The sequence below is a fragment of the Dendrobates tinctorius genome, unplaced genomic scaffold (assembly GCF_039654945.1).
Source record: "Dendrobates tinctorius isolate UK_male_01 unplaced genomic scaffold, ASM3965494v1 ptg000028l, whole genome shotgun sequence".
Taxonomy (NCBI): domain Eukaryota; kingdom Metazoa; phylum Chordata; class Amphibia; order Anura; family Dendrobatidae; genus Dendrobates; species Dendrobates tinctorius.
In genome coordinates this window covers 102,315,516-102,337,687 of record NW_027361696.1, presented here as the reverse complement: position 1 = coordinate 102,337,687, position 22,172 = coordinate 102,315,516, and the positions used below count along the sequence as shown (strand labels likewise).

The 22,172-nt window shown below is 44.7% G+C and overlaps 1 protein-coding gene across 10 annotated transcripts in view; it reads right to left on the bottom strand.

Moving 5' to 3' along the window:
- The window catches only part of ZMIZ1 (zinc finger MIZ-type containing 1), a 483,419-nt gene that overhangs the window by 24,254 nt on the left and 436,993 nt on the right, over positions 1 to 22,172 (bottom strand). For 8 of the 10 annotated variants that reach the window (XM_073571234.1, XM_073571232.1, XM_073571235.1 and 5 more), the window contains 3 exons: positions 12,453 to 12,740; positions 11,627 to 11,809; positions 7,694 to 7,771 (listed from right to left, as the gene is read on the bottom strand). In XM_073571234.1, the coding sequence (XP_073427335.1) occupies positions 7,694 to 7,771; positions 11,627 to 11,809; positions 12,453 to 12,740 (549 nt within the window). The remainder of the gene's footprint in view (positions 1 to 7,693; positions 7,772 to 11,626; positions 11,810 to 12,452; positions 12,741 to 22,172) is intronic. The other 2 variants (XM_073571238.1, XM_073571239.1) reach the window with 2 other exon arrangements.

Genomic DNA, 22,172 nt, shown 5'->3' with positions numbered 1-22,172 from the left:
TCCTGACACCAGTGCCAGCGTCCGGACGTACGGTACTTTGTGAGAGGAGTTGGAATGCAATTTGTTCAGCCCCTCAAAGACGGTTAAAATATTCAAATGGCTCTTGGCAAAATAAAAGATTCCCCACCCCTGCTGTAAAATGCATCATATGTTCATTATACAGGCATGTTACATTACTAAATTTATTTTTTCCCCACGGTGAGGTTACAGTGTACATACTGAGCTTGTGTTTGTCACCCCTGCACAGCGACATCACAGGGTTTATTACCTGTGCACACTATCCCTCTATTAGATCTTTACTGTGCACATTATACCTCTATTGTGACATCACTGTGCACACTATGGCAGTACTGTGCACATTATACCTCTATTGTGACATCACTGTGCACACTATGGCAGTACTGTGCACATTATACCTCTATTGTGACATCACTGTGCACATTATGGCAGTACTGTGCACATTATACCTCTATTGTGACATCACTGTGCACACTATGGCAGTACTGTGCACATTATTCCTCTATTGTGACATCACTGTGCACATTATGCCTACACTATGGCAATACTGTGCACATTATACCTCTATTGTGACATCACTGTGCACACTATGGCAGTACTGTGCACATTATACCTCTATTGTGACATCACTGTGCACATTATCCCTATACTATGGCAATACTGTGCACATTATACCTCTATTGTGACATCACTGTGCACACTATGGCAGTACTGTGCACATTATACCTCTATTGTAACATCACTGTGCACACTATGGCAGTACTGTGCACATTATACCTCTATTGTGACATCACTGTGCACATTATCCCTATACTATGGCAATACTGTGCACATTATACCTCTATTGTGACATCACTGTGCACACTATGGCAGTACTGTGCACATTATACCTCTATTGTGACATCACTGTGCACACTATCCCTGAACTATGGCAGTACTGTGCACTAGGGTGACCGGATCTCATATGGGGGGGGGGAAATGTCAGAATCTTGTTCGTCTGGACCCCACAAAACGATTCCCCTTTCCAGATATTGAGAGAGCCAAAATTTGAGCTCGATCAAACGACGTTAACCCGTGCCGCTCGTCGCTCAAAATTTGAAAAAATCCAAATTGAGGTATTTTGCATAGTCTGTTAGACTATAAAGAATGTGACAACAACATTGCAGAAATAGCCCTGACCAAATTTTCGAACCATTTGTGGTATTTGAATGCAGAGTTGGTGGGATTATCGTTTTTTGATCCCACCATTACAGACAATGAAAAGTTGTTAATGGCTAATAAATTGCTCAGTAGCACAGATGAACCATCAGAGCACGCTAACCTACATGAGTTGATAATTTTACATAGTTATCTAATCTATTCTAGAGCATTTGTTAAAGTAGTTTTTGAAACGTCAGAATAAATGCTCGGCATTTGCTTACAACTTGCAGGACATATTGCTTTTGTTCTTCATCTTTTGTCAGAAGGTCGTTAAAATCAGTTACTTCCTACCTCTTTTAATTTTTCTTTCCTAACTTTTGGATTTACAACCCTAGCGTGCTCTGATGGTTCATCTGTGCTACTGAGCAATTTATTAGCCATTAACAACTTTTCATTGTCTGTAATGGTGGGATCAAAAAACGATAATCCCACCAACTCTGCATTCAAATACTACAAATGGTTCGAAAATTTGGTCAGGGCTATTTCTGCAATGTTGTTGTCACATTCTTTATAGTCTAACAGACTATGCAAAATACCTAAATCTTAAAATACCTCAATTTGGATTTTTTCAAACTTTGAGCGACGAGCGGCACGGGTTAACGTCGTTTGATCGAGCTCAAATTTTGGCTATCTCAATATCTGGAAAGGGGAATCGTTTTGTGGGGTCCAGACGGACAAAATTCCGACATCGATTTTTTGCGGTCACCCTACTGTGCACATTATGCCTCTATTGTAACGTCACTGTGCACACTATCCCTGTACTATGGCAGATACCTCTATTGTGACATCACTGTGCACATTATCCCTATACTTTGGCAGTACTGTGCACATTATACCTCTATTGTGACATCACTGTGCACACTATCCCAATACTATGGCAGTACTGTGCACATTATACCTCTATTGTGACATCACTGTGCACACTATCCCAATACTATGGCAGTACTGTGCACATTATACCTCTATTGTGACATCACTGTGCACACTATCCCTGTACTATGGCAGTACTGTGCACATTATACCTCTATTGTGAAATCACTGTGCACACTATCCCTATACTATAGCAGTACTGTGCACATTATACCTCTATTGTGACATCATTGTGCACACTATCCCTGTACTATGGCAGTACTGTGCACATTATACCTCTATTGTGACATCATTGTGCACACTATCCCTGTACTATGGCAGTACTGTGCACATTATACCTCTATTGTGACACTGTGCACACTATGGCAGTACTGTGCACATTATACCTCTATTGTGACATCACTGTGCACACTATCCCTATACTACGGCAGTACTGTGCACATTATACCTCTATTGTGACATCACTGTGCACACTATCCCTGTACTATGGCAGTACTGTGCACATTATACCTCTATTGTGACATCACTGTGCACACTATCCCTATACTATGGCAGTACTGTGCACATTATACCTCTATTGTGACATCACTGTGCACATTATCCCTGTACTTTGGCAGTACTGTGCACATTATAACTCTATTGTGACATCACTGTGCACACTATCCCTGAACTATGGCAGTACTGTGCACATTATACCTCTTTTGTGACATCACTGTGCACACTATCCCTATACTATGGCAATACTGTGCACATTATACATCTATTGTGACATCACTGTGCACACTATCCCTGTACTATGGCAGTACTGTGCACATTATACCTCTATTGTGACATCACTGAGCACATTATACCTCTATTGTGACATCACTGTGCACACTATCCCTGTACTATGGCAGTACTGTGCACATTATACCTCTTTTGTGACATCACTGTGCACACTATCCCTATACTATGGCAGTACTGTGCACGTTATACCTCTATTGTGACATCACTGTGCACACTATTCCTGTACTATGGCAATACTGTGCACATTATACCTCTATTGTGACATCACTGTGCACACTATCTCTATACTATGGCAGTACTGTGCACATTATACCTCTATTGTGACATCACTGTGCACACTATCCCACTATCCCTATACTACGGCAGTACTGTGCACATTATACCTCTATTGTGACATCACTGTGCACACTATTCGTGTACTATGGCAATACTGTGCACATTATACCTCTATTGTGACATCACTGTGCACACTATCCCTGTACTATGGCAGTACTGTGCACATTATACCTCTATTGTGACATCACTGTGCACACTATCCCTGTACTATGGCAGTACTGTGCACATTATACCTCTATTGTGGCATCACTGTGCACATTATCCCTGTACTTTGGCAGTACTGTGCACATTATACCTCTATTGTGACATCACTGTGCACACTATCCCACTATCCCTATACTACGGCAGTACTGTGCACATTATACCTCTACTGTGACATCATTGTGCACATTATCCCTATACTTTGGCAGTACTGTGCACAGAATACCTCTATTGTGACATCACTGTGACATTACCCCTATACTTTGGCAGTACTGTGCACATTATACCTCTATTGTGACATCACTGTGCACACTATCCCTGTACTATGGCAGTACTGTGCACATTATACCTCTATTGTGACATCACTGTGCACACTATGCCTGTACTATGGCAGTACTGTGCACATTATACCTCTATTGTGACATCACTGTGCACACTATCCCTGTACTATGGCAGTACTGTGCACATTATACCTCTATTGTGACATCACTGTGCACAGTATTCCTGTACTATGGCAGTATTGTGCACATTATACCTCTATTGTGACATCACTGTGCACACTATCCCTATACTATGGCAGTACTGTGCACATTATACCTCTATTGTGACATGACTGTGCACATTATCCCTGTACTATGGCAGTACTGTGCACATTATACCTCTATTGTAACATCACTGTGCACACTATCCCTGTACTATGGCAGTACTGTGCACATTATACCTCTATTGTGACATCACTGTGCACATGATCCCTGTACTATGGCAGTACAATGCACATTATACCTCTATTGTGACATCACTGTGCACATGATCCCTGTACTATGGCAGTACTGTGCACATTATACCTCTATTGTGACATCACTGTGCACATTATCCCTATACTTTGGCAGTACTGTGCACATTATACCTCTATTGTGACACTGTGCACACTATGGCAGTACTGTGCACATTATACCTCTATTGTGACATCATTGTGCACACTATCCCTGTACTATGGCAGTACTGTGCACATTATACCTCTATTGTGACATCACTGTGCACACTATTCCACTATCCCTATACTACGGCAGTACTGTGCATATTATACCTCTATTGTGACATCACTGTGCACACTATCCCTGTACTATGGCAGTACTGTGCACATTATACCTCTATTGTGGCATCACTGTGCACATTATCCCTGTACTTTGGCAGTACTGTGCACATTATACCTCTATTGTGACATCACTGTGCACACTATCCCACTATCCCTATACTACGGCAGTACTGTGCACATTATACCTCTATTGTGACATCACTTTGCACACTATTCCTCTACTATGGCAATACTGTGCACATTATACCTCTATTGTGACATCACTGTGCACACTATCCCTATACTATGGCAGTACTGTGCACATTATACCTCTATTGTGACATCACTGTGCACACTATCCCTATACTACGGCAGTACTGTGCACATTATACCTCTATTGTGACATCACTGTGCACACTATTCCTGTACTATGGCAATACTGTGCACATTATACCTCTATTGTGACATCACTGTGCACACTATCCCTATACTATGGCAGTACTGTGCACATTATACCTCTATTGTGACATCACTGTGCACACTATCCCACTATCCCTATACTACGGCAGTACTGTGCACATTATACCTCTATTGTGACATCACTGTGCACACTATCCCACTATCCCTATACTACGGCAGTACTGTGCACATTATACCTCTATTGTGACATCACTGTGCACACTATTCCTGTACTATGGCAATACTGTGCACATTATACCTCTATTGTGACATCACTGTGCATACTATCCCTGTACTATGGCAGTACTGTGCACATTATACCTCTATTGTGACATCACTGTGCACACTATCCCTGTACTATGGCAGTACTGTGCACATTATACCTCTATTGTGGCATCACTGTGCACATTATCCCTGTACTTTGGCAGTACTGTGCACATTATACCTCTATTGTGACATCACTGTGCACACTATCCCACTATCCCTATACTACGGCAGTACTGTGCACATTATACCTCTATTGTGACATCACTGTGCACACTATTCCTCTACTATGGCAATACTGTGCACATTATACCTCTATTGTGACATCACTGTGCACACTATCCCTATACTATGGCAGTACTGTGCACATTATACCTCTATTGTGACATCACTGTGCACATTATCCCTGTACTTTGGCAGTAGTGTGCACATTATATCTCTATTGCGACATCACTGTGCACACTATCCCTGAACTATGGCAGTACTGTGCACCTTATACCTCTATTGTAACGTCACTGTGCACACTATCCCTGTACTATGGCAGTACTGTGCACATTATACCTCTATTGTGACATCACTGTGCACATTATCCCTATACTTTGGCAGTACTGTGCACATTATACCTCTATTGTGACATCACTGTGCTCACTATCCCTGTACTTTGGCAATACTGTGCACATTATGCCTCTATTGTAACGTCACTGTGCACACTATCCCTGTACTATGGCAGTACTGTGCACATTATACCTCTATTGTGACATCATTGTGCACATTATCCCTATACTTTGGCAGTACTGTACACAGAATACCTCTATTGTGACATCACTGTGCACACTATGCCTGTACTATGGCAGTACTGTGCACATTATACCTCTATTGTGACATCACTGTGCACACTATCCCAGTACTATGGCAGTACTGTGCACATTATACCTCTATTGTGACATCACTGTGCACACTATCCCTGTACTATGGCAGTACTGTGCACATTATACCTCTATTGTGGCATCACTGTGCACATTATCCCTGTACTTTGGCAGTACTGTGCACATTATACCTCTATTGTGACATCACTGTGCACACTATCCCTATACTACGGCAGTACTGTGCACATTATACCTCTATTGTGACATCACTGTGCACACTATTCCTCTACTATGGCAATACTGTGCACATTATACCTCTATTGTGACATCACTGTGCACACTATCCCTGTACTATGGCAGAACTGTGCACATTATACCTCTATTGTGACATCACTGTGCACACTATCCCTGTACTATGGCAGTACTGTGCACATTATACCTCTATTGTGACATCACTGTGCACACTGTCTCTGTACTATGGCAGTACTGTGCACATTATACCTCTATTGTGACATCACTGTGCACACTATCCCTGTACTATGGCAGTACTGTGCACATTATACCTCTATTGTGACATCACTGTGCACACTATCCCTGTACTATGGCAGTACTGTGCACATTATACCTCTATTGTGACATCACTGTGCACACTATCCCTATACTATGGCAGTACTGTGCACATTATACCTCTTTTGTGACATCACTGTGCACACTATCCCTGTACTATGGCAGTACTGTGCACATTATACCTCTATTGCGACATCACTGTGCACACTGTCTCTGTACTATGGCAGTACTGTGCACATTATACCTCTATTGTGACATCACTGTGCACACTATTCCTGTACTATGGCAGTATTGTGCACATTATACCTCTATTGTAACATCACTGTGCACACTATCCCTGTACTATGGCAGTACTGTGCACATTATACCTCTATTGTGACATCACTGTGCAAACTATCCCTGTACTATGGCAGTACAATGCACATTATACCTCTATTGTGACATCACTGTGCACATGATCCCTGTACTGTGGCAGTACTGTGCACATTATACCTCTATTGTGACATCATACTATGTTAACATCAGTATGCTTTGTATTGTGACAAAGTCTGCAGTTACTGTATGTGACTGCAGACTTGTGGATCCTCACATCGAGCACAGCGCACATTGTCAGGATTCTTCGGAGCTGGCAGCAAAATTGTGACCGCAATTATGTGCGATGCCTGAATCAATGCAAGCGAATTGAGAGAGGCTACACACGTCTAGTAGGATTATGGCTGGGAATATGTATATCGCATACATACTTGCGGTCACAATCTTGCTGCTGGCACCAGAGAATCAACGAGAGCAAGCGCTGCACATGAGGTGAGGATTTATAAGTCTGCGGCCACAGAGTGAGTGCAGACTTTTGTGCCAAACGTCGACAGTCACTTTGATGGTTGACATCAACAACAAATCTGAAATGCAACACAAAATTGAGAATAAAACATATAAAAATGGCTTATGTCTCAGTTTCTGTTTTGCAGATTTATATATGATAAAAAATAGCACTCAGTTACCCCTTCCTCCCAATTTGATCAATTTTGATGATTTGGTATGAATTTACACTCACCCCGTTCATACTGCCTTGGCTATAGCTATTGTAGCCGCTCCCAGAAAAGTTGTTATTTTGTCCATTAAACTGCTCTGGCTATTAAAAAAATAATAATAATAATAATAATGAATTAAAAAAATGTAAAAAAAAAAATAAAATAAAATAAAATAAAGAGTGACTGAAAATATACAGAAAAAGCAGCTTAGAGATCAGTGATATGAGAAATGATCAGCTGAAAAGCAGCATCCGATACTTACGTTCTCAATCTAAAACCTATTAATTGGGGATCCATGCCTGTATGAGGTCAGCTACAGAAATCTCTTAAGCCTATACGGTTGATAAATTTACTATTGAGGAGGTGTCTTATTTCATCGTCTTATATGTAAATTACTGTCAGCCTTTGAAATAAGACCAGTCTCTACATATTACTATAATGACGCACTCCCCCACTGGATTTCTCCCTACCTTATTTCTTTCCACGTTTTTCAGTATTAAGTTTGTGCTAGTCATCTTTATAGGTTAATTTATTCCTCAATGAATACACTATCAAGATAAGATTTAGTCGGTGGCTGTGGTCATTTTTGTAGGTTATTTAGTCAAACTAACAGTCCTACAGGAGCAACACCCTAAGCAAATAACTGTATCCACCTCATTAGCTCTATGTGTGATGATCCTTAGGACCCCAAATATATAAGATTCTAGGGGGCTGGATTCTAGCTTTTTTCTACTAAATACTCTCCTGACAGGTTCTTCTGTTAGGAATTTTGACTAGTAGAAAAAGTTAACTGGTTCTAGAAACCGTAGATTAGACGGGAGAACTGTATCTTTCCCCACAGATGAATAGCATTAGCATGGACGTATAATAATGTGCCAAGTACGATTACATCAGGCTTTGTATGAATTGAAATAAATCATTACACTTTATAATTCATAGAGACTTTCATTTGGAAGCATAGGTGCAGGAATAAATGTGACGCTCTTTGGTTAATGGTTACAGTTAAGGGATTTAAAGAGATGGTCTAAGGCCGGAGTCACATTAGTGTATAGCATCGGATGCGATATACTAATGACCCTCAGCTCCTGCTCTGCTGCTAGCGGAAGTTGAGTGTCCGTGCTCTCTGCTCCGATACTCTCACATGCGAAAATCTGAGCACAGGTGCAGCGGACACAGAGAAAGTAGTTTCTCCATCTTCTCTGCTGCCGGCATATACAGTGGGTACCGAAAGTATTCAGACCCCTTTAAATCTTTCACTGCAGCCATTTGGTAAATTTAAAATAGTTCATTTTTTTCTCATTAGTGTACACTCTGCACCCCATCTTGACAGAAAAAAACAGAAATGTAGAAATTTTTGCAAATTTATTAAAAAAGAAAAACTGAAATATCACATGGTCATAAGTACAGTTGAGCGAAACAGGTCTGTCAGATTCAAAAGTCGCCGACTTTCGCCAAAGTCGGGTTTCATGAAACGAAACCCGACCACAGTGTGAAGTTGGCCATGCGGTCGGCGAGCCAAGCGTCAAAGTCGGGTTTTGCCGAATGCTTGCATGTGACTTTTTTCAGCCAATGAGAGAAGCGGAGCGTAGCGGGAGCGGGAGGGGGAGAGAGAGAGAGAGAGATTTTGCCACCTCTGGGGTTAAAATTCATGCCAGGTGTGGTTACAGTCCTCCACTCACTGTCGACTTTTCTCCCCACTGACTTGCATTGGGTTTCGTGTTTCACGACTTTTCCCTATAGTCGGCCGATTTTGTTTAACTCGACTTTTGAGAAAGTCGGGTTTCATGAAACCCGACTCGACCCTAAAAAAGGCAAAGTCGCTCATCTCTAGTCATAAGTATTCAGACCCTTTGATCAGTATTGAGTAGAAGCACTCTTTTGAGCTAGTACAGCCATGAGTCTCCTTGGGAATGATGCAACAAGTTTTTCACACCTGGATTTGGGGATCCTCTGCCATTCTTCCTTGCAGATCCTCTCCAGTTCCATCAGGTTGGATGGTGAATGTTGGTGGACAGCCATTTTCAGGTCTCTCCAGAGATGCTCAATTGGGTTTAGGTCTGGGCTCTGGCTGCGCCAGTCAAGAATGGTCACACAGTTGTTCTGAAGCCACTCCTTTGTTATTTTAGCTGTGTGCTTAGGGTCATTGTCTTGTTGGAAGGTGAACCTTAGGCCAAGTCTTAGGTCCAGAGCACTCTGGAAGAGGTTTTCATCCAGGAGATCTCTGTACTTGGCAACAATCAGGTTTCCTTCATTTGCAACCAGTCGTCTTGTCCCTGCAGCTGAACAACACCCCCATAGCATGAAGCTGCCACCACCATGTTTCACTGTTGGGATTGTATTGGGCAGGTGATGAGCAGTGTCTGGTTTTCTCCACACATACCGCTTAGAATTATCACCAAAAAGTTCTTTGTCTCATCAGACCAGAGAATCTTATTTCTCATAGTCTGGAAATCCTTCATGTGCTTTTTTAGCAAACACTATGCGGGATTTCATATGTCTTGCACTGAGGAGAGGCTTTCGTCGGGCCACTCTACCATAAAGGCCCGACTGGTGGAGGGCTGAAGTGACAGTTGACTTTGTGGAACTTTCTCCCATCTCCCTACAGCATCCGTAGAGCTCAGTGATCTCCGGGTTCTTCTTTACCTCTCTCACCAAGACTCTTCTCCCACGATTGCTCAGTTTGGCTGGATGGCCAGGTCTAGGAAGACTTCTGGTGGTCTCTAACTTCTTCCATCTAAGGATTATGGAAGACACTGTGCTCTTAGGAACCTTGAGTACTGCAGAAATTCTTTTGCAACCTTGGCCAGATCTGTGCCTTGCCACAATTCTGCTCTGAGCTCCTTAGCCAGTTCCTTTGACCTCATGATTCTCATTTGGTCTGACATACCCTGTGAGCTGTGAGGTCTTATATAGACAGGAGTGTGCCTTTACAAATCAAGTCCTATGAGTTTAATTAAACACAGCTGGACTCCAATGAAGGAGTAGAACCATCTCAAGGAGGATCACAAGGAAATGGACAGCATGTGACTTAAATATGAGGGTCTGACCAAAGGGTCTGAATACTTGTGACCATGTGATATTTGAGTTTTTCTTTGTTAATCAATTTGCAAAAATTTCTACATTTCTTTTTTCGTCCGTCAAGATGGGGTGCAGAGAGTACATTAATGAGAAAAAAAATGAACTTGTCTGAATTTAACAAATGGCTGCAATGAAACAAAGAGTGAAAAATTTAAAGGGATCCGAATACTTTCGTACCCACTGTATCACACTGCACTCAGGTGATATCTGTGTGCAGTGCGATGTTTCACTCGTACCCATAGACTTGTATGGGTGCAAGTGCGCAGAGTCTTGCTGCCACTCGCAGCATGCTGCAATTGTCCTCGACTGCTTTCAGAACCGACATGTGAAAATAATCGGAGATCTGAGCTGCCCCATAGTATAACATTGGACGGAGTGCTATCCAATGTTTTACCATGTTATACGTTAGTGTGACTCCGGCCTAACTAACACAATCCCTTTAACAAAAGAAGTCAGATGATTGCTACACATCTGGCTTCACTGATGCTACTGTTGTTGGATGCCACATAAGGCTATACCTATACTTTTCCCTTGCAGAGTAAATGAAGCCTTACGAGGAGGCTATTCAAAATCATGGACATCAGTGTAATTTCACATAACTCTAAGCTGATGCGAAATAGGGACGTGCAAGAATGTATGGAGATTGACAGACCAGTTTTCCTAAACACATTATAAGAAAAATAAATAATACTCTCCCACCATTTTTGAAAAAGAAATAAAAAGGAAATGAAAAAAACATGAACATAAAAAGAGAATTCACCAATGTCTGCAAAAGGAAAATGATTACAAAGAGCTCAGAAGCAATCCAGAACCATCAGCAGTGCTTCCCTACAGCTAGAATGACAGAATATGCCACAGAAATGCAGAACACTAATCACCTTATAATACTGCCCCATGCCCACACTGGGTGGAGGGTATTGTCCAGCACTCTGTTGCCCTGTCATCCTTTGGCCTGGGTAATTTGGAGATGTCATGGGTCTGGCAGGATTGGGACTTGGATATTGACCAGGTTGATTCGGAAACTGACTGCTTGGTCCATACTGCTGGCTACCATAATTGGGCTGTAGAAGAAAAAACAGAAACCAACAATTACTGTGGAAAGATGACAAACTTGAAAAACTGTAGATAAATTTAGATCTATGAATTGTGGGGGTGGAGGATTGCTCTAAATAATTTAAGATGCAAACTATCTGTAGACAACATAATGACTAACCAGCAACTCATGGTCTGGGACATTGGCTGCTCCATTCTATGTTCCAACAATACATAAGAGGACTGCGTGACATCTCTACACACCATACATAGTAGACATCCAAACTTCAAGAAAGACATTGGCCCCAATTCATCAAAAGACTTTGAAATGTGGCAAAATCTTTGCGCAACTAGAAGTTTGGCAAATATTTTTTTTTACTTTTGGAGCTTTTATACCAGTCCTGACCACATCCACCAAAGTGGGCAGAGTATGGACGTTGTAAAGTCGGTAGCAAAACAAAAGGCAGGATTTGAAACACTTGCCTCTTTATTCTTTGTGAAAATGGAAAGGGGGAGTAAAACAAAATCTGCCCTGTCATTAATAACCACATCCTTAGTGAACAGCAATATAATTAAAGGTGTATAGCTTTCTTTAATTACATTACATTGTGATATAATATATGCATTTTACATAAACACTAGGGTATTTCATGCACAGCTTTAGTTGCTCACCTCCCCGGGGTAAGGCCTTTTAATGCCTTGCATAGGCAGTGACTGAGGCCTGGGTCCAGGATAACTTTGTTGGGGCATCCTTTGACCGTGAGCTCCAAAAGGGTTCATTCCAGGCCGAGGCTGGTTCATCCCCATTGGTGGACCACTCATGTTAGAAGGTGCCATGTTAGGACCCATTCCAGCTGGGTTCATATTCCCTGGCATAGCAGAGGGGACTCGTGGGCCTGGCTGGTTCATGAATTGACTGTTGTAGGCCTGAGCTGGACCCATCTGGAAAGAGGAACACACCTTCAACAAAAGAAAGAGAAAAAAGTAAAATGCGACATGCGTTTTTAAAAGGGATGAGGAGTGAGGCAGGAAAGGCGCACAAGATGGGATAAGAGAGAAGGGGATAAATAGATGTCGCATTTTGCATAGCACAATCAGCTACATTTTCACAGTGTCCTGAATGTGAGGGCTACTGCTCGATTACCCAAATTGTTCTACAAAACTTTCAAACTCCAAGATGAACATTAATATGTGCACTAGACAGAGAAACTGGATTCTGAATGGATATGTTCTAGCTACAGTGCTGCAAAATACACTGCTCAACACTGAAATCACAACATCAAGGAGGAAGAAGCAGGTGTCCATGAGTTTTGCATATTATCACATTTTCAAGAAGGTGGCTCCAATCTGTGACATGTTTTAACTCTCATATATAAAACCTCAAAAATTGCATCCATTCTTGTGGGATGATTATGCAATGCCCCCTGATCATCGACGTGCAAGTTACCACCATTTGTCACAAACTGAGAGGGACAGAATGATTGATATGAGAGACCTTAGTGTCACGATCCTTTTTTGGATCTGTGGCAGATCTGGCTTTTCAGATTAAAACTTTTTTCCTTTCAGGCCATCGGGAAAGGGGTGGGGGGGGTTAACATCAGTTTTTTTCCCCCCGCTGGTATAATTGCATTGCTGCTGGGTCTGCTGATGGTGGTGGTGACCAATCCCACCATCCTTCAAGAGGTCACCTGATGTTATAGTTTCCCTGGTGTTTGCTGGTGTGTTGTGCCGTTTGGTGACCGACCAACCGTTGGGTATTGTAACACTGGGTCAGTCACTCCGTGACACTTTATCACTCCGACAGATTCTAACATGCATAGACCAAGTCGTCAGCACTGATTATCTTTGCATGTCTTAGTAGTAGGGAAAACAATAATGAACTGGAATGACAGCAAGAGGTGAAAGAGGTGAACCTCAGCATAGACAAACCATCAGATTTGAAGAATGGCACATAGTGATCCATTCTGTGCTGCATGTGAAAGTGGACGTGACACAGCAAGTCCAAGGCATCACACACTGTCTACGCAAAAAATCAGAAGGCATTTATACGACATTGAAATACAAGCCAGACGTCCAGCTACATGCATCCATTGACCTCAAGCCACCAATCTCAAACGCTATCATGATGCAGAGCAAGACGACAATGAAAATCTATCTTCTTTAGCGATGAGTTCCGCTTTTTTGCTTTTGCTTTGTCTGATAGCCAGAAATTGGTCTGGAGACCGCATGGACACAGCCATGAAAGGACCTTTACACCGGTCAAGCTCCAGGGATTATTATGCTATGGGGTGACCAATGTTCTGTAGTTGGATCCATCTCATTTTCATTCTAGGTAAACTACATTGTTTTGGTGGTGGAACCAGTGGTTCAGACATTTTTCCAAAGTGTCCCATGGACAGTTTTTCAACAAAACGCCAGACTACATGTTGGTCATGCTGTGAGCAGCATAAGTGGAATTAACATGCTACCATTGCCTGCAGTGTCCCCAAACTTGTCTTCCATTGAGCACATCTTGTAAGTCATATAACAGCATTTGCAAAAGGAGCAGCCAGCAGCAGATCTTGATGATTTACTCAAGTGCATTCAGTGTGGCAGAACATTCCTCTGACAGTCATTAACCAACTCACTGATAGCAGCCAAGACATGAGAATGTGTGTATTTCTGCACGTCAAGCTCATACTCTAAACTGAATAAATTGAGATATTTAATTTTTTTTTTTAATTTTTACAGCATTTGCATATCATTAACATGGCTATCCATCCATGATTTCCATAATTCCACAACTTTTCCTTCTTGGTGTTGCAATCCCAGCAGTGAAGAGTGTATGCTCTATTGTATCAAGTTAGGTAAAAAACAAACAAACGCTATTTTACGTACACAATAAAAGTCTTTTCATTTTCATTTTATTCACAGTAGATTAGACATAAAAATACAAAACTTTGTATATCTTACTAGAGAAATCTGTTTCTTTCTCCTCCAGGACTGATCTTTCTCTCTCAACTTATGGGCAAAATCTGTCAGATCTTTCTGCTACCGAGATAGGAGATGGCAGCTGGTACTTTTCAAATATTATTATTAGAGATGGGTAAACCCAAACAGTAAAGTTCGGCGTTCGTACCGAACACCCACAGTTCGGGCCCGGACACCGAACAAGGACTTCACCAGGCAGGTCCGTGTTACTGTCCGGGTTCGGCCCCCGAACACCGGGTATTTGTCGCATTGTCATCTGCATGACAATGCGGCAAACACTGCTAACCCCACAAATATTATCCCACTTGCCACCGCTGCAGGGCAAGTCGGAAGAGCCGGGCAAAGTGCCAAATTGACGAATCTAATAGATGTGCCTTGTTACAGAACCCCCCAGCACACCGAATAGGAGATGTATGCCCTTAATGCAGCAACCGACCGGCTGCGACCCCCTGGGCAGAGGTAAACAAGATATCCTACTTCTGATCTCCCCCCACCTTTGTAAATCCAACGGCTATTGTAATGTATGTCTGGCGTCTTAATTGGAGCCTGTTATCTACTGGCACGACACACATTGATTTTCCTGCCCTCTGTATGTATAAATATTCTGAGACCGATGAGCAAAATGTTGTCATACTGGAAATACATGGAGTAGCAGTGTCTTTTATATGTTCCCATGATACAAAGCCTTTCGAGCCAGCATCCTTCATTCAGAAGCGAGGAAAAGCAGAGTGGACCTCCTGAAACAAGGGGTGGTAATGTAAGAGGTATTACAGCCCAGAAGACCCCGTTACACTGGTGACAGACAGCGGGATATGATACCCCGTCTATAGGATTAAAGGACTGAATGGAAAACAACTACCAGAAGTTAAAGAGGAATACATTAAAAGACCTTGTGGAAGCTCGAGGATTAATCGCCAGCAACAAAACAAAAGCGGATTTGATAGCAGCCATCATGGAACAAGACAGTGCAGCGCCCCCCAATGTGAACGTGGAAGAGACTGAATTCCAGAGGGAGGTAAAGAGCAGACTGGCGTTCTATGGCCCAAACCCTGCAGTAGAGATCGTACGAGAGATGATGACTGATGTGCGTACTGATCTGAAGGAAAAGATGGCAGAGCGGACCAGGATAGAGCTAGCCAAGATGGAGATGGCAGAGCGGACCAAAGTAGAGCTAGCCAAGATAGAGCTAGCCAAGATGGAGATGGCAGAGCGGAGAGTCAGCGAGCAGGGGGATCTCTGGCCTCCGCCCAGGTACCGTCAGCAGTAAGCCACAAAAAAATCCAGTATAATGCCTTCCGACAGTTGGGGGAGGCAGAGGAAGACACTGATGGCTTTCTGCAGGACTTTGAGTGGCAGTGTGCCCTTCATCAAGTGAAGCCGGAGGATTGGGTTCAGGTTCTGGCCAGCAAGCTGACAGGCCGGGCAGCAGACGCCTATCGCACGGTACCTGATGAGAACTGTATGGACTATGAGCGGGTCAAAGAAGTGATCTTGGCCCTGTATGCGCTGACACCAGAGGCATACCGCCAAAAGTTCCACGGACTTATAAAACAGGTAACAGATACCCACGCTGAATGGGCCTGTAAACTACGGCGGTCACTGATACAGTGGGTACAAGGGAGCCAAGCAACCACTAAGGAAGACGTCCTCCAGCTCTTCTTGTTAGAGCGATTCTTTACTGGACTAAACCCCGAGACACAAGAATGGCTTCGGGACAGACAGCCAATGACTCTTGAGGAGGCCGCTCGTCTGGCCGATGAACATCATGATGCCAGGAGGTCTCAGTTGGCAGGATCAAAGACTGTCACTAGGGGCCCTCCCATGGGTTTGGAGGCCCCTAAACCACAGAAGATTGTCGGAGGACCAGCTAAAACTCCGGCTTACCAGATTCCCCCTGGGGTGCGATGCCACATCTGCCATCAGCTGGGTCACCTGCAAAGACAATGTCCCAACTGGACTCAGCGTACCCAGTGGCCAAAGGCGGGAAAGGCGGGAACGGCTACTGTCAACTGGGCCGCTGTATACTACTACCAGGGCGAAGCTGACCCGGCATTGGGGGCTATGACTAATCCGGGGATGAAAGAGATGGAGGAAGTGCTGCATGAAGTAGACCCCGTGCAGGCAGCCCGGGCAGATAATCGACAACAGCATCGACAGGCGGTGTGGGTTAATGGGAAATGAATGCAGGGACTAAGAGAGTCCAGAGCAACTTTGACCCTTGTGAAGCCTCATCTCGTCCGGGACCAAGAGAAGACAGACCGGACAGTGGCCGTCCGTACAGCAGGGGGAGCCATACATCAACTGCCCACTACCAGGATTCACCTGAACTGGGGAGGTTGGCCTTGTTGAGGTCGGCCTGATGGAGGATTTGCCTGCAGACGTCTTGCTGGGAAATGACTTGGCGCCCATGTTGTCTGCATTCTCGGTCGCCCCTTTGGCTGAGACCTATCCTGTGACCACCCGGAGACAAGCTCGAGCTGCGGAGGCGGAATCACACTCAGAGGAGGCCCAGGTAAGACACCCCAGCCCTACACGTATCCCCATAGCCAGACACATTTCTTGGGTCACCCCAGCTGAGTTTAAAAGGAAGGTACTTGAGGATCCCTCATTACAGGGATATCGTGGGAAGGCACGGGAGGGGAGAGGAGTACTGGAAGGGGAATAGTTTGTATGGCATCAGGGACTCCTCTACCGGGTTACAGAGCAGCGCCACACAGGGACGAGCCCCACTATAAAATGACATCTGGTAGTTCCCAAGAAGTATAGGCAGGAGCTACTGCGAATCTCTCATGACATACCCTTGGCCGGGCACCTCGGCGTCAGTCGCACCAGGCATCGTCTGACACAAAATTTCTTTTGCTCGGGGGTAACCTATGATGTTCATCAGTACTGCCAGACCTGTGACAGTTGCCAGTGCATTGGCAAGAGGGGAGATAATAATAATAATAATAATAATAATAATAATAAATTTTATTTTTATAGCGCCGACATATTCCGCAGCACTTTACATTTCAGAGGGGATTTGTACAGACAATAGACATTACAGCATAACAATAATCACATACAGTAGATTATAACAAATACCAAGAGGAGTGAGGGCCCTGCTCGCAAGCTTACAGTCTATGAGGAAAGAGGTAGACACGAGAGGTGGGTGGTAACAGTTGCTCTGATTGTATGGACCAGCCATAATGTTAAGTGTGTAACAGTACAGACACAGAGGGCTAATGGATGCATAAAGGATGTGGGAACATGATGCTGGGAACCTGGTTATGGTAAAACTTTTGGCTCTGCCACACAGGGATAGGTTAGGTTAATGTGTTGAGGCGATAGGCCAGTCTGAATAAATGCGTTTTCAGGACACGCTTAAAATTGTGGGGATTGGGGACTAATCGTATTGACCTGGGAAGTGCATTCCAAAGAATTGGCGCGGCACGTGTAAAGTCTTGGAGACGGGAGTGGGAGGTTCTGACTATTGAGGATACTAACCTCAGGTCATCAACAGAACGGAGGGCGCGGGTAGGATGGTATACTGAAACAAGGGAGGAGATGTAGGGTGGTGCTGAGCCATGGAGGGCTTTGTGGGTGAGGGTAATAAGTTTATACTGAATTCTGGAGTGGATGGGTAGCCAGTGTAATGACTGGCACAAGGTAGAGGCATCGGTGTAACGATTGGTGAGGAATATGATCCTGGCTGCAGCATTCAAGACAGATTGGAGAGGGGAGAGTTTGGTAAGAGGGAGACTGATTAGAAGAGAGTTACAATAGTCGAGACGAGAATGAATAAGAGAAACAGTAAGAGTTTTTGCAGAGTCAAAAGTAAGAAAAGGTCGAATTCTAGAAATGTTTTTGAGGTGCAGATGACAAGAGCGAGCCAGTGATCGAATGTGGGGGGCAAAGGAAAGCTCGGAATCAAGTATGACCCCAAGACAGCGGGCATGTTGCTGGGGAGTAATAGTGGAACCACACACAGAAATAGCAATGTCGGGTATAGGTACATTAGTAGCGGGAGGAAACACCAGGAGTTCAGTCTTTGACAGGTTCAGTTTCAGATATAGTGAGGACATGATATTAGACACAGCGTTTAGACAATCCCCAGTGTTTTCTAGAAAGGCTGGCGTGATGTCAGGAGAAGAAGCGTATAATTGGGTGTCATCAGCATAGAGATGGTACTGGAAACCAAATCTACTGATTGTTTGACCAATAGGGGCAGTGTACAAGGAGAAGAGGAGGGGGCCTAGAACCGATCCTTGAGGAACCCCAACAGTAAGGGGAAGGTGAGAGGAGGAGGAACTGGCAAAAGAAACAGTAAAGGAGCGGTCGGAGAGATAGGAGGAGAACCAGGAGAGAACGGTGTCCTTGAGGCCAATGGAATGGAGCATAGTGAGGAGGAGCTGATGATCCACAGTGTCGAATGCTGCAGAGAGATCCAAGAGAATTAGCATAGAGTAATGACCATTTGATTTAGCTGTTAGCAGATCATTAGAGACTTTAGTGAGGGCAGTTTCAGTGGAGTGTAAAGAGCGGAAACCGGATTGGAGAGGGTCGAGAACAGAGTTTTCTGAGAGATAGCGGATAAGACGGGAGTGGACCAGGCGTTCCAGGAGTTTAGAGATGAAGGGAAGATTAGAGACAGGTCTATAGTTAGCGGCACAGTTTTGGTTGAGGGATGGTTTTTTAAGTAGTGGATGTATGATGGCATGCTTAAATGAGGAGGGAAAAATACCAGAAGAGAGAGAGAGGTTAAATATTTTAGTTAGGTGAGGGGTGACAGCAGGGGAAAGGGACTGGAGGAGATGTGACGGAAATGGGTCACTGGTGCAAGTAGTTGGGCGAGAAGATGCAAGGAGCCTGCTTACTTCTTCTTCTGTGACTGGTTCAAAATCAGAGAGTGAGTTAGATGCAGTGGGGGAGGGAGGACAGTGCATGGTATGAGGGGATTTGGAGATAATTTCCTGTCTGATCTGGTCAATTTTTTCTTTGAAGTAATTGGCCAGATCGTCAGCTCGGAGCTCCGTGGTTGGGGCCTGTACTCTTGGATTGAGTAGAGAATGAAAAGTGTCAAAGATCACTGCAAGGCCAAACTACACCCCCTCCCCATTGTGGAGGAGCCATTTAGCCGAGTAGTGGTCAATCTGATAGGGCAGTTAGCCAAACCCAGTCCGTCAGGGAAAAAGTATATATAGACAGTTGTAGATTATGCCACACGGTATCCAGAGGCGGTTGCATTACTTAACATACTGGCAGAGACAGTGGCGGCTGCCCTGCTCCAGGTTTTCTCACGGGTTGGATTTCCCCAGGAGGTTATTTCGGACCAGGGTACCCAGTTTACAGCAGAGGTGACCAACCAACTGTGGAAGCTGTGCGGCGTAAAGTCCATTAGAAGCACCCCGTACCACCCGCAAACCAATGGGTTGTGTGAACGTTTTAACGGAACATTAAAACAACTCATTGGGACTTTTACCAGGACCTACAGGGTCTGGGAGAAATTCTTGTCACACCTCCTGTTTGCCTATCGGGAGGTGCCCCAAGAATCCATGGGGTTCTCCCCGTTCGAACTGTTATACGGGAGGCGGGTAAGGGGACCCCTAGACTTAGTGCGAGAATACTGGGAAGGGGAGGGAACCATAGAAGGGATACCTATTGTGCCCTATGTGCTGGAATTCCGGGACCGCCTACAGGAGCTGACTCAGGCAGTACGGGGGAACATGCAGGCGGCCCAACGGCGCCAGCGCGTATGGGTACGATCGGAGGGCCAGAGAATGCACCTTTGAGATAGGACAGAAGGTCCTGGTGTTAGAACCAACTAGGCAGAACAAGTTCAAAGCTGCATGGCAGGGGCCCTACCAGGTAGTGGGGAAAATAGCCGACACCACCTACAATGTCGTCGATTGTGACGACCCCAGGGTTATCCGCATGTTCCACGTGAATATGCTGAAGCCCTACCGGGTGCTCCCTGAAGAGGTAGTGGCCATCTGTGCATCCGAAGCAGAGGATTTAGCAGGACTCCCCTTGCCTGATGTCTTAGGGGAGAGGACTCAGTCTAAAACATGGGACCAGGTACACTTGGGAGAAAACTTAGGGCCCCGGGAGAGACAGCAGGCGGAGGCGTTGTTGAGGCAGCAACAGAGGATGTTTTCAAAGAGACCGGGGTACAGCCGCCTGGCACAACACAAGGTTGAGACCCAGGATCAGACCCCCCTGAGGCAACCTCCCTTCCGCATCCCTGAGTCTGTACAAGAAGGGATGCGACAAGAGATACAAGAGATGTTGCGTTTAGGGGTCACTGAAGAGTCAGATAGTCCCTGGGCATTTCCGTAGTGTTAGTGCCCAAGAAGGATGGGACTACCCGGTTTTAAGTAGACTATCGCAAGCTAAATGAGAAAACAGTTACGGATGCATTTCCCATGCCGTGTGTGAATGAGTTGTTAGACCGGCTGGCGGGGGCAAAGTATGTGACCACCATCGATCTAAGCAAAGGCTATTGGCAGATCCCCCTAAGTCCTGATGCTATTCCCAAGTCTGCATTTGTCACCCTGTTCGGCTTATTCCAGTTCCGAGTTATGCCATTCGGGATGAAGAATGCCCCTGCGACCTTCCAGAGGCTGTCTGACCGGCTTTTGGATGGTTTCCAGGACTAGGCTTGTGCCTACCTGGATGACATCGCCATCTACATCGCGACATGGGATGAGCATCTAAATCACCTAGAGACCATATTGGACAGGATCCACAAGGCTGGAATCACCTTGAACCCCAACAAGCGTCATGTGGGCAAAGCAGAGGTTCAGTATTTAGGACATTGGGTGGGAAGTGGGAAACAGCAACCAGAACCAGCCAAGATTGAGGCCATAGCCAAATGGCCCACCCCACGCACTAAAACCCAGGTCATGGTGTTTCTAGGGACAGCAGGGTATTATAGGAAATTTGTCCCCAATTACAGCAGCGTAGCCAAGCCCCTCACTGATCTGACCCGTAAGAACCTCCCCTGCCAGGTAATCTGGACCCCCGAGTGTGAGGAAGCCTTCTGCCAGCTAAAGGACGCCCTCACAAATACCCCGGTATTGGCCGCACCTGAACCAACTAAACGTTTCCTGGTTCACACAGACGCTTCTATGTTTGGATTGGGGGCAGTGCTGAGCCAAGTCGGGCCGGACGGTCAAGACCACCCGGTAGCTTACCTGAGTCGGAAACTATTGCCCTGAGAAGTAAGCTATGCAGCCATCGAGAAGGAGTGCCTGGCAGTGGTATGGGCACTCAAGACGTTAAAACCATATTTGTATGGATGACAGTTTTCCCTCCTAACGGACCATAATCCCCTAGTGTGGCTTAATCAGGTCTCTGGAGACAATGCCAGATTACTGCGGTGGAGTTTAGCCCTACAACCTCTAGACTTTACCATCCACTACAGACCCGGCAAACAAAATG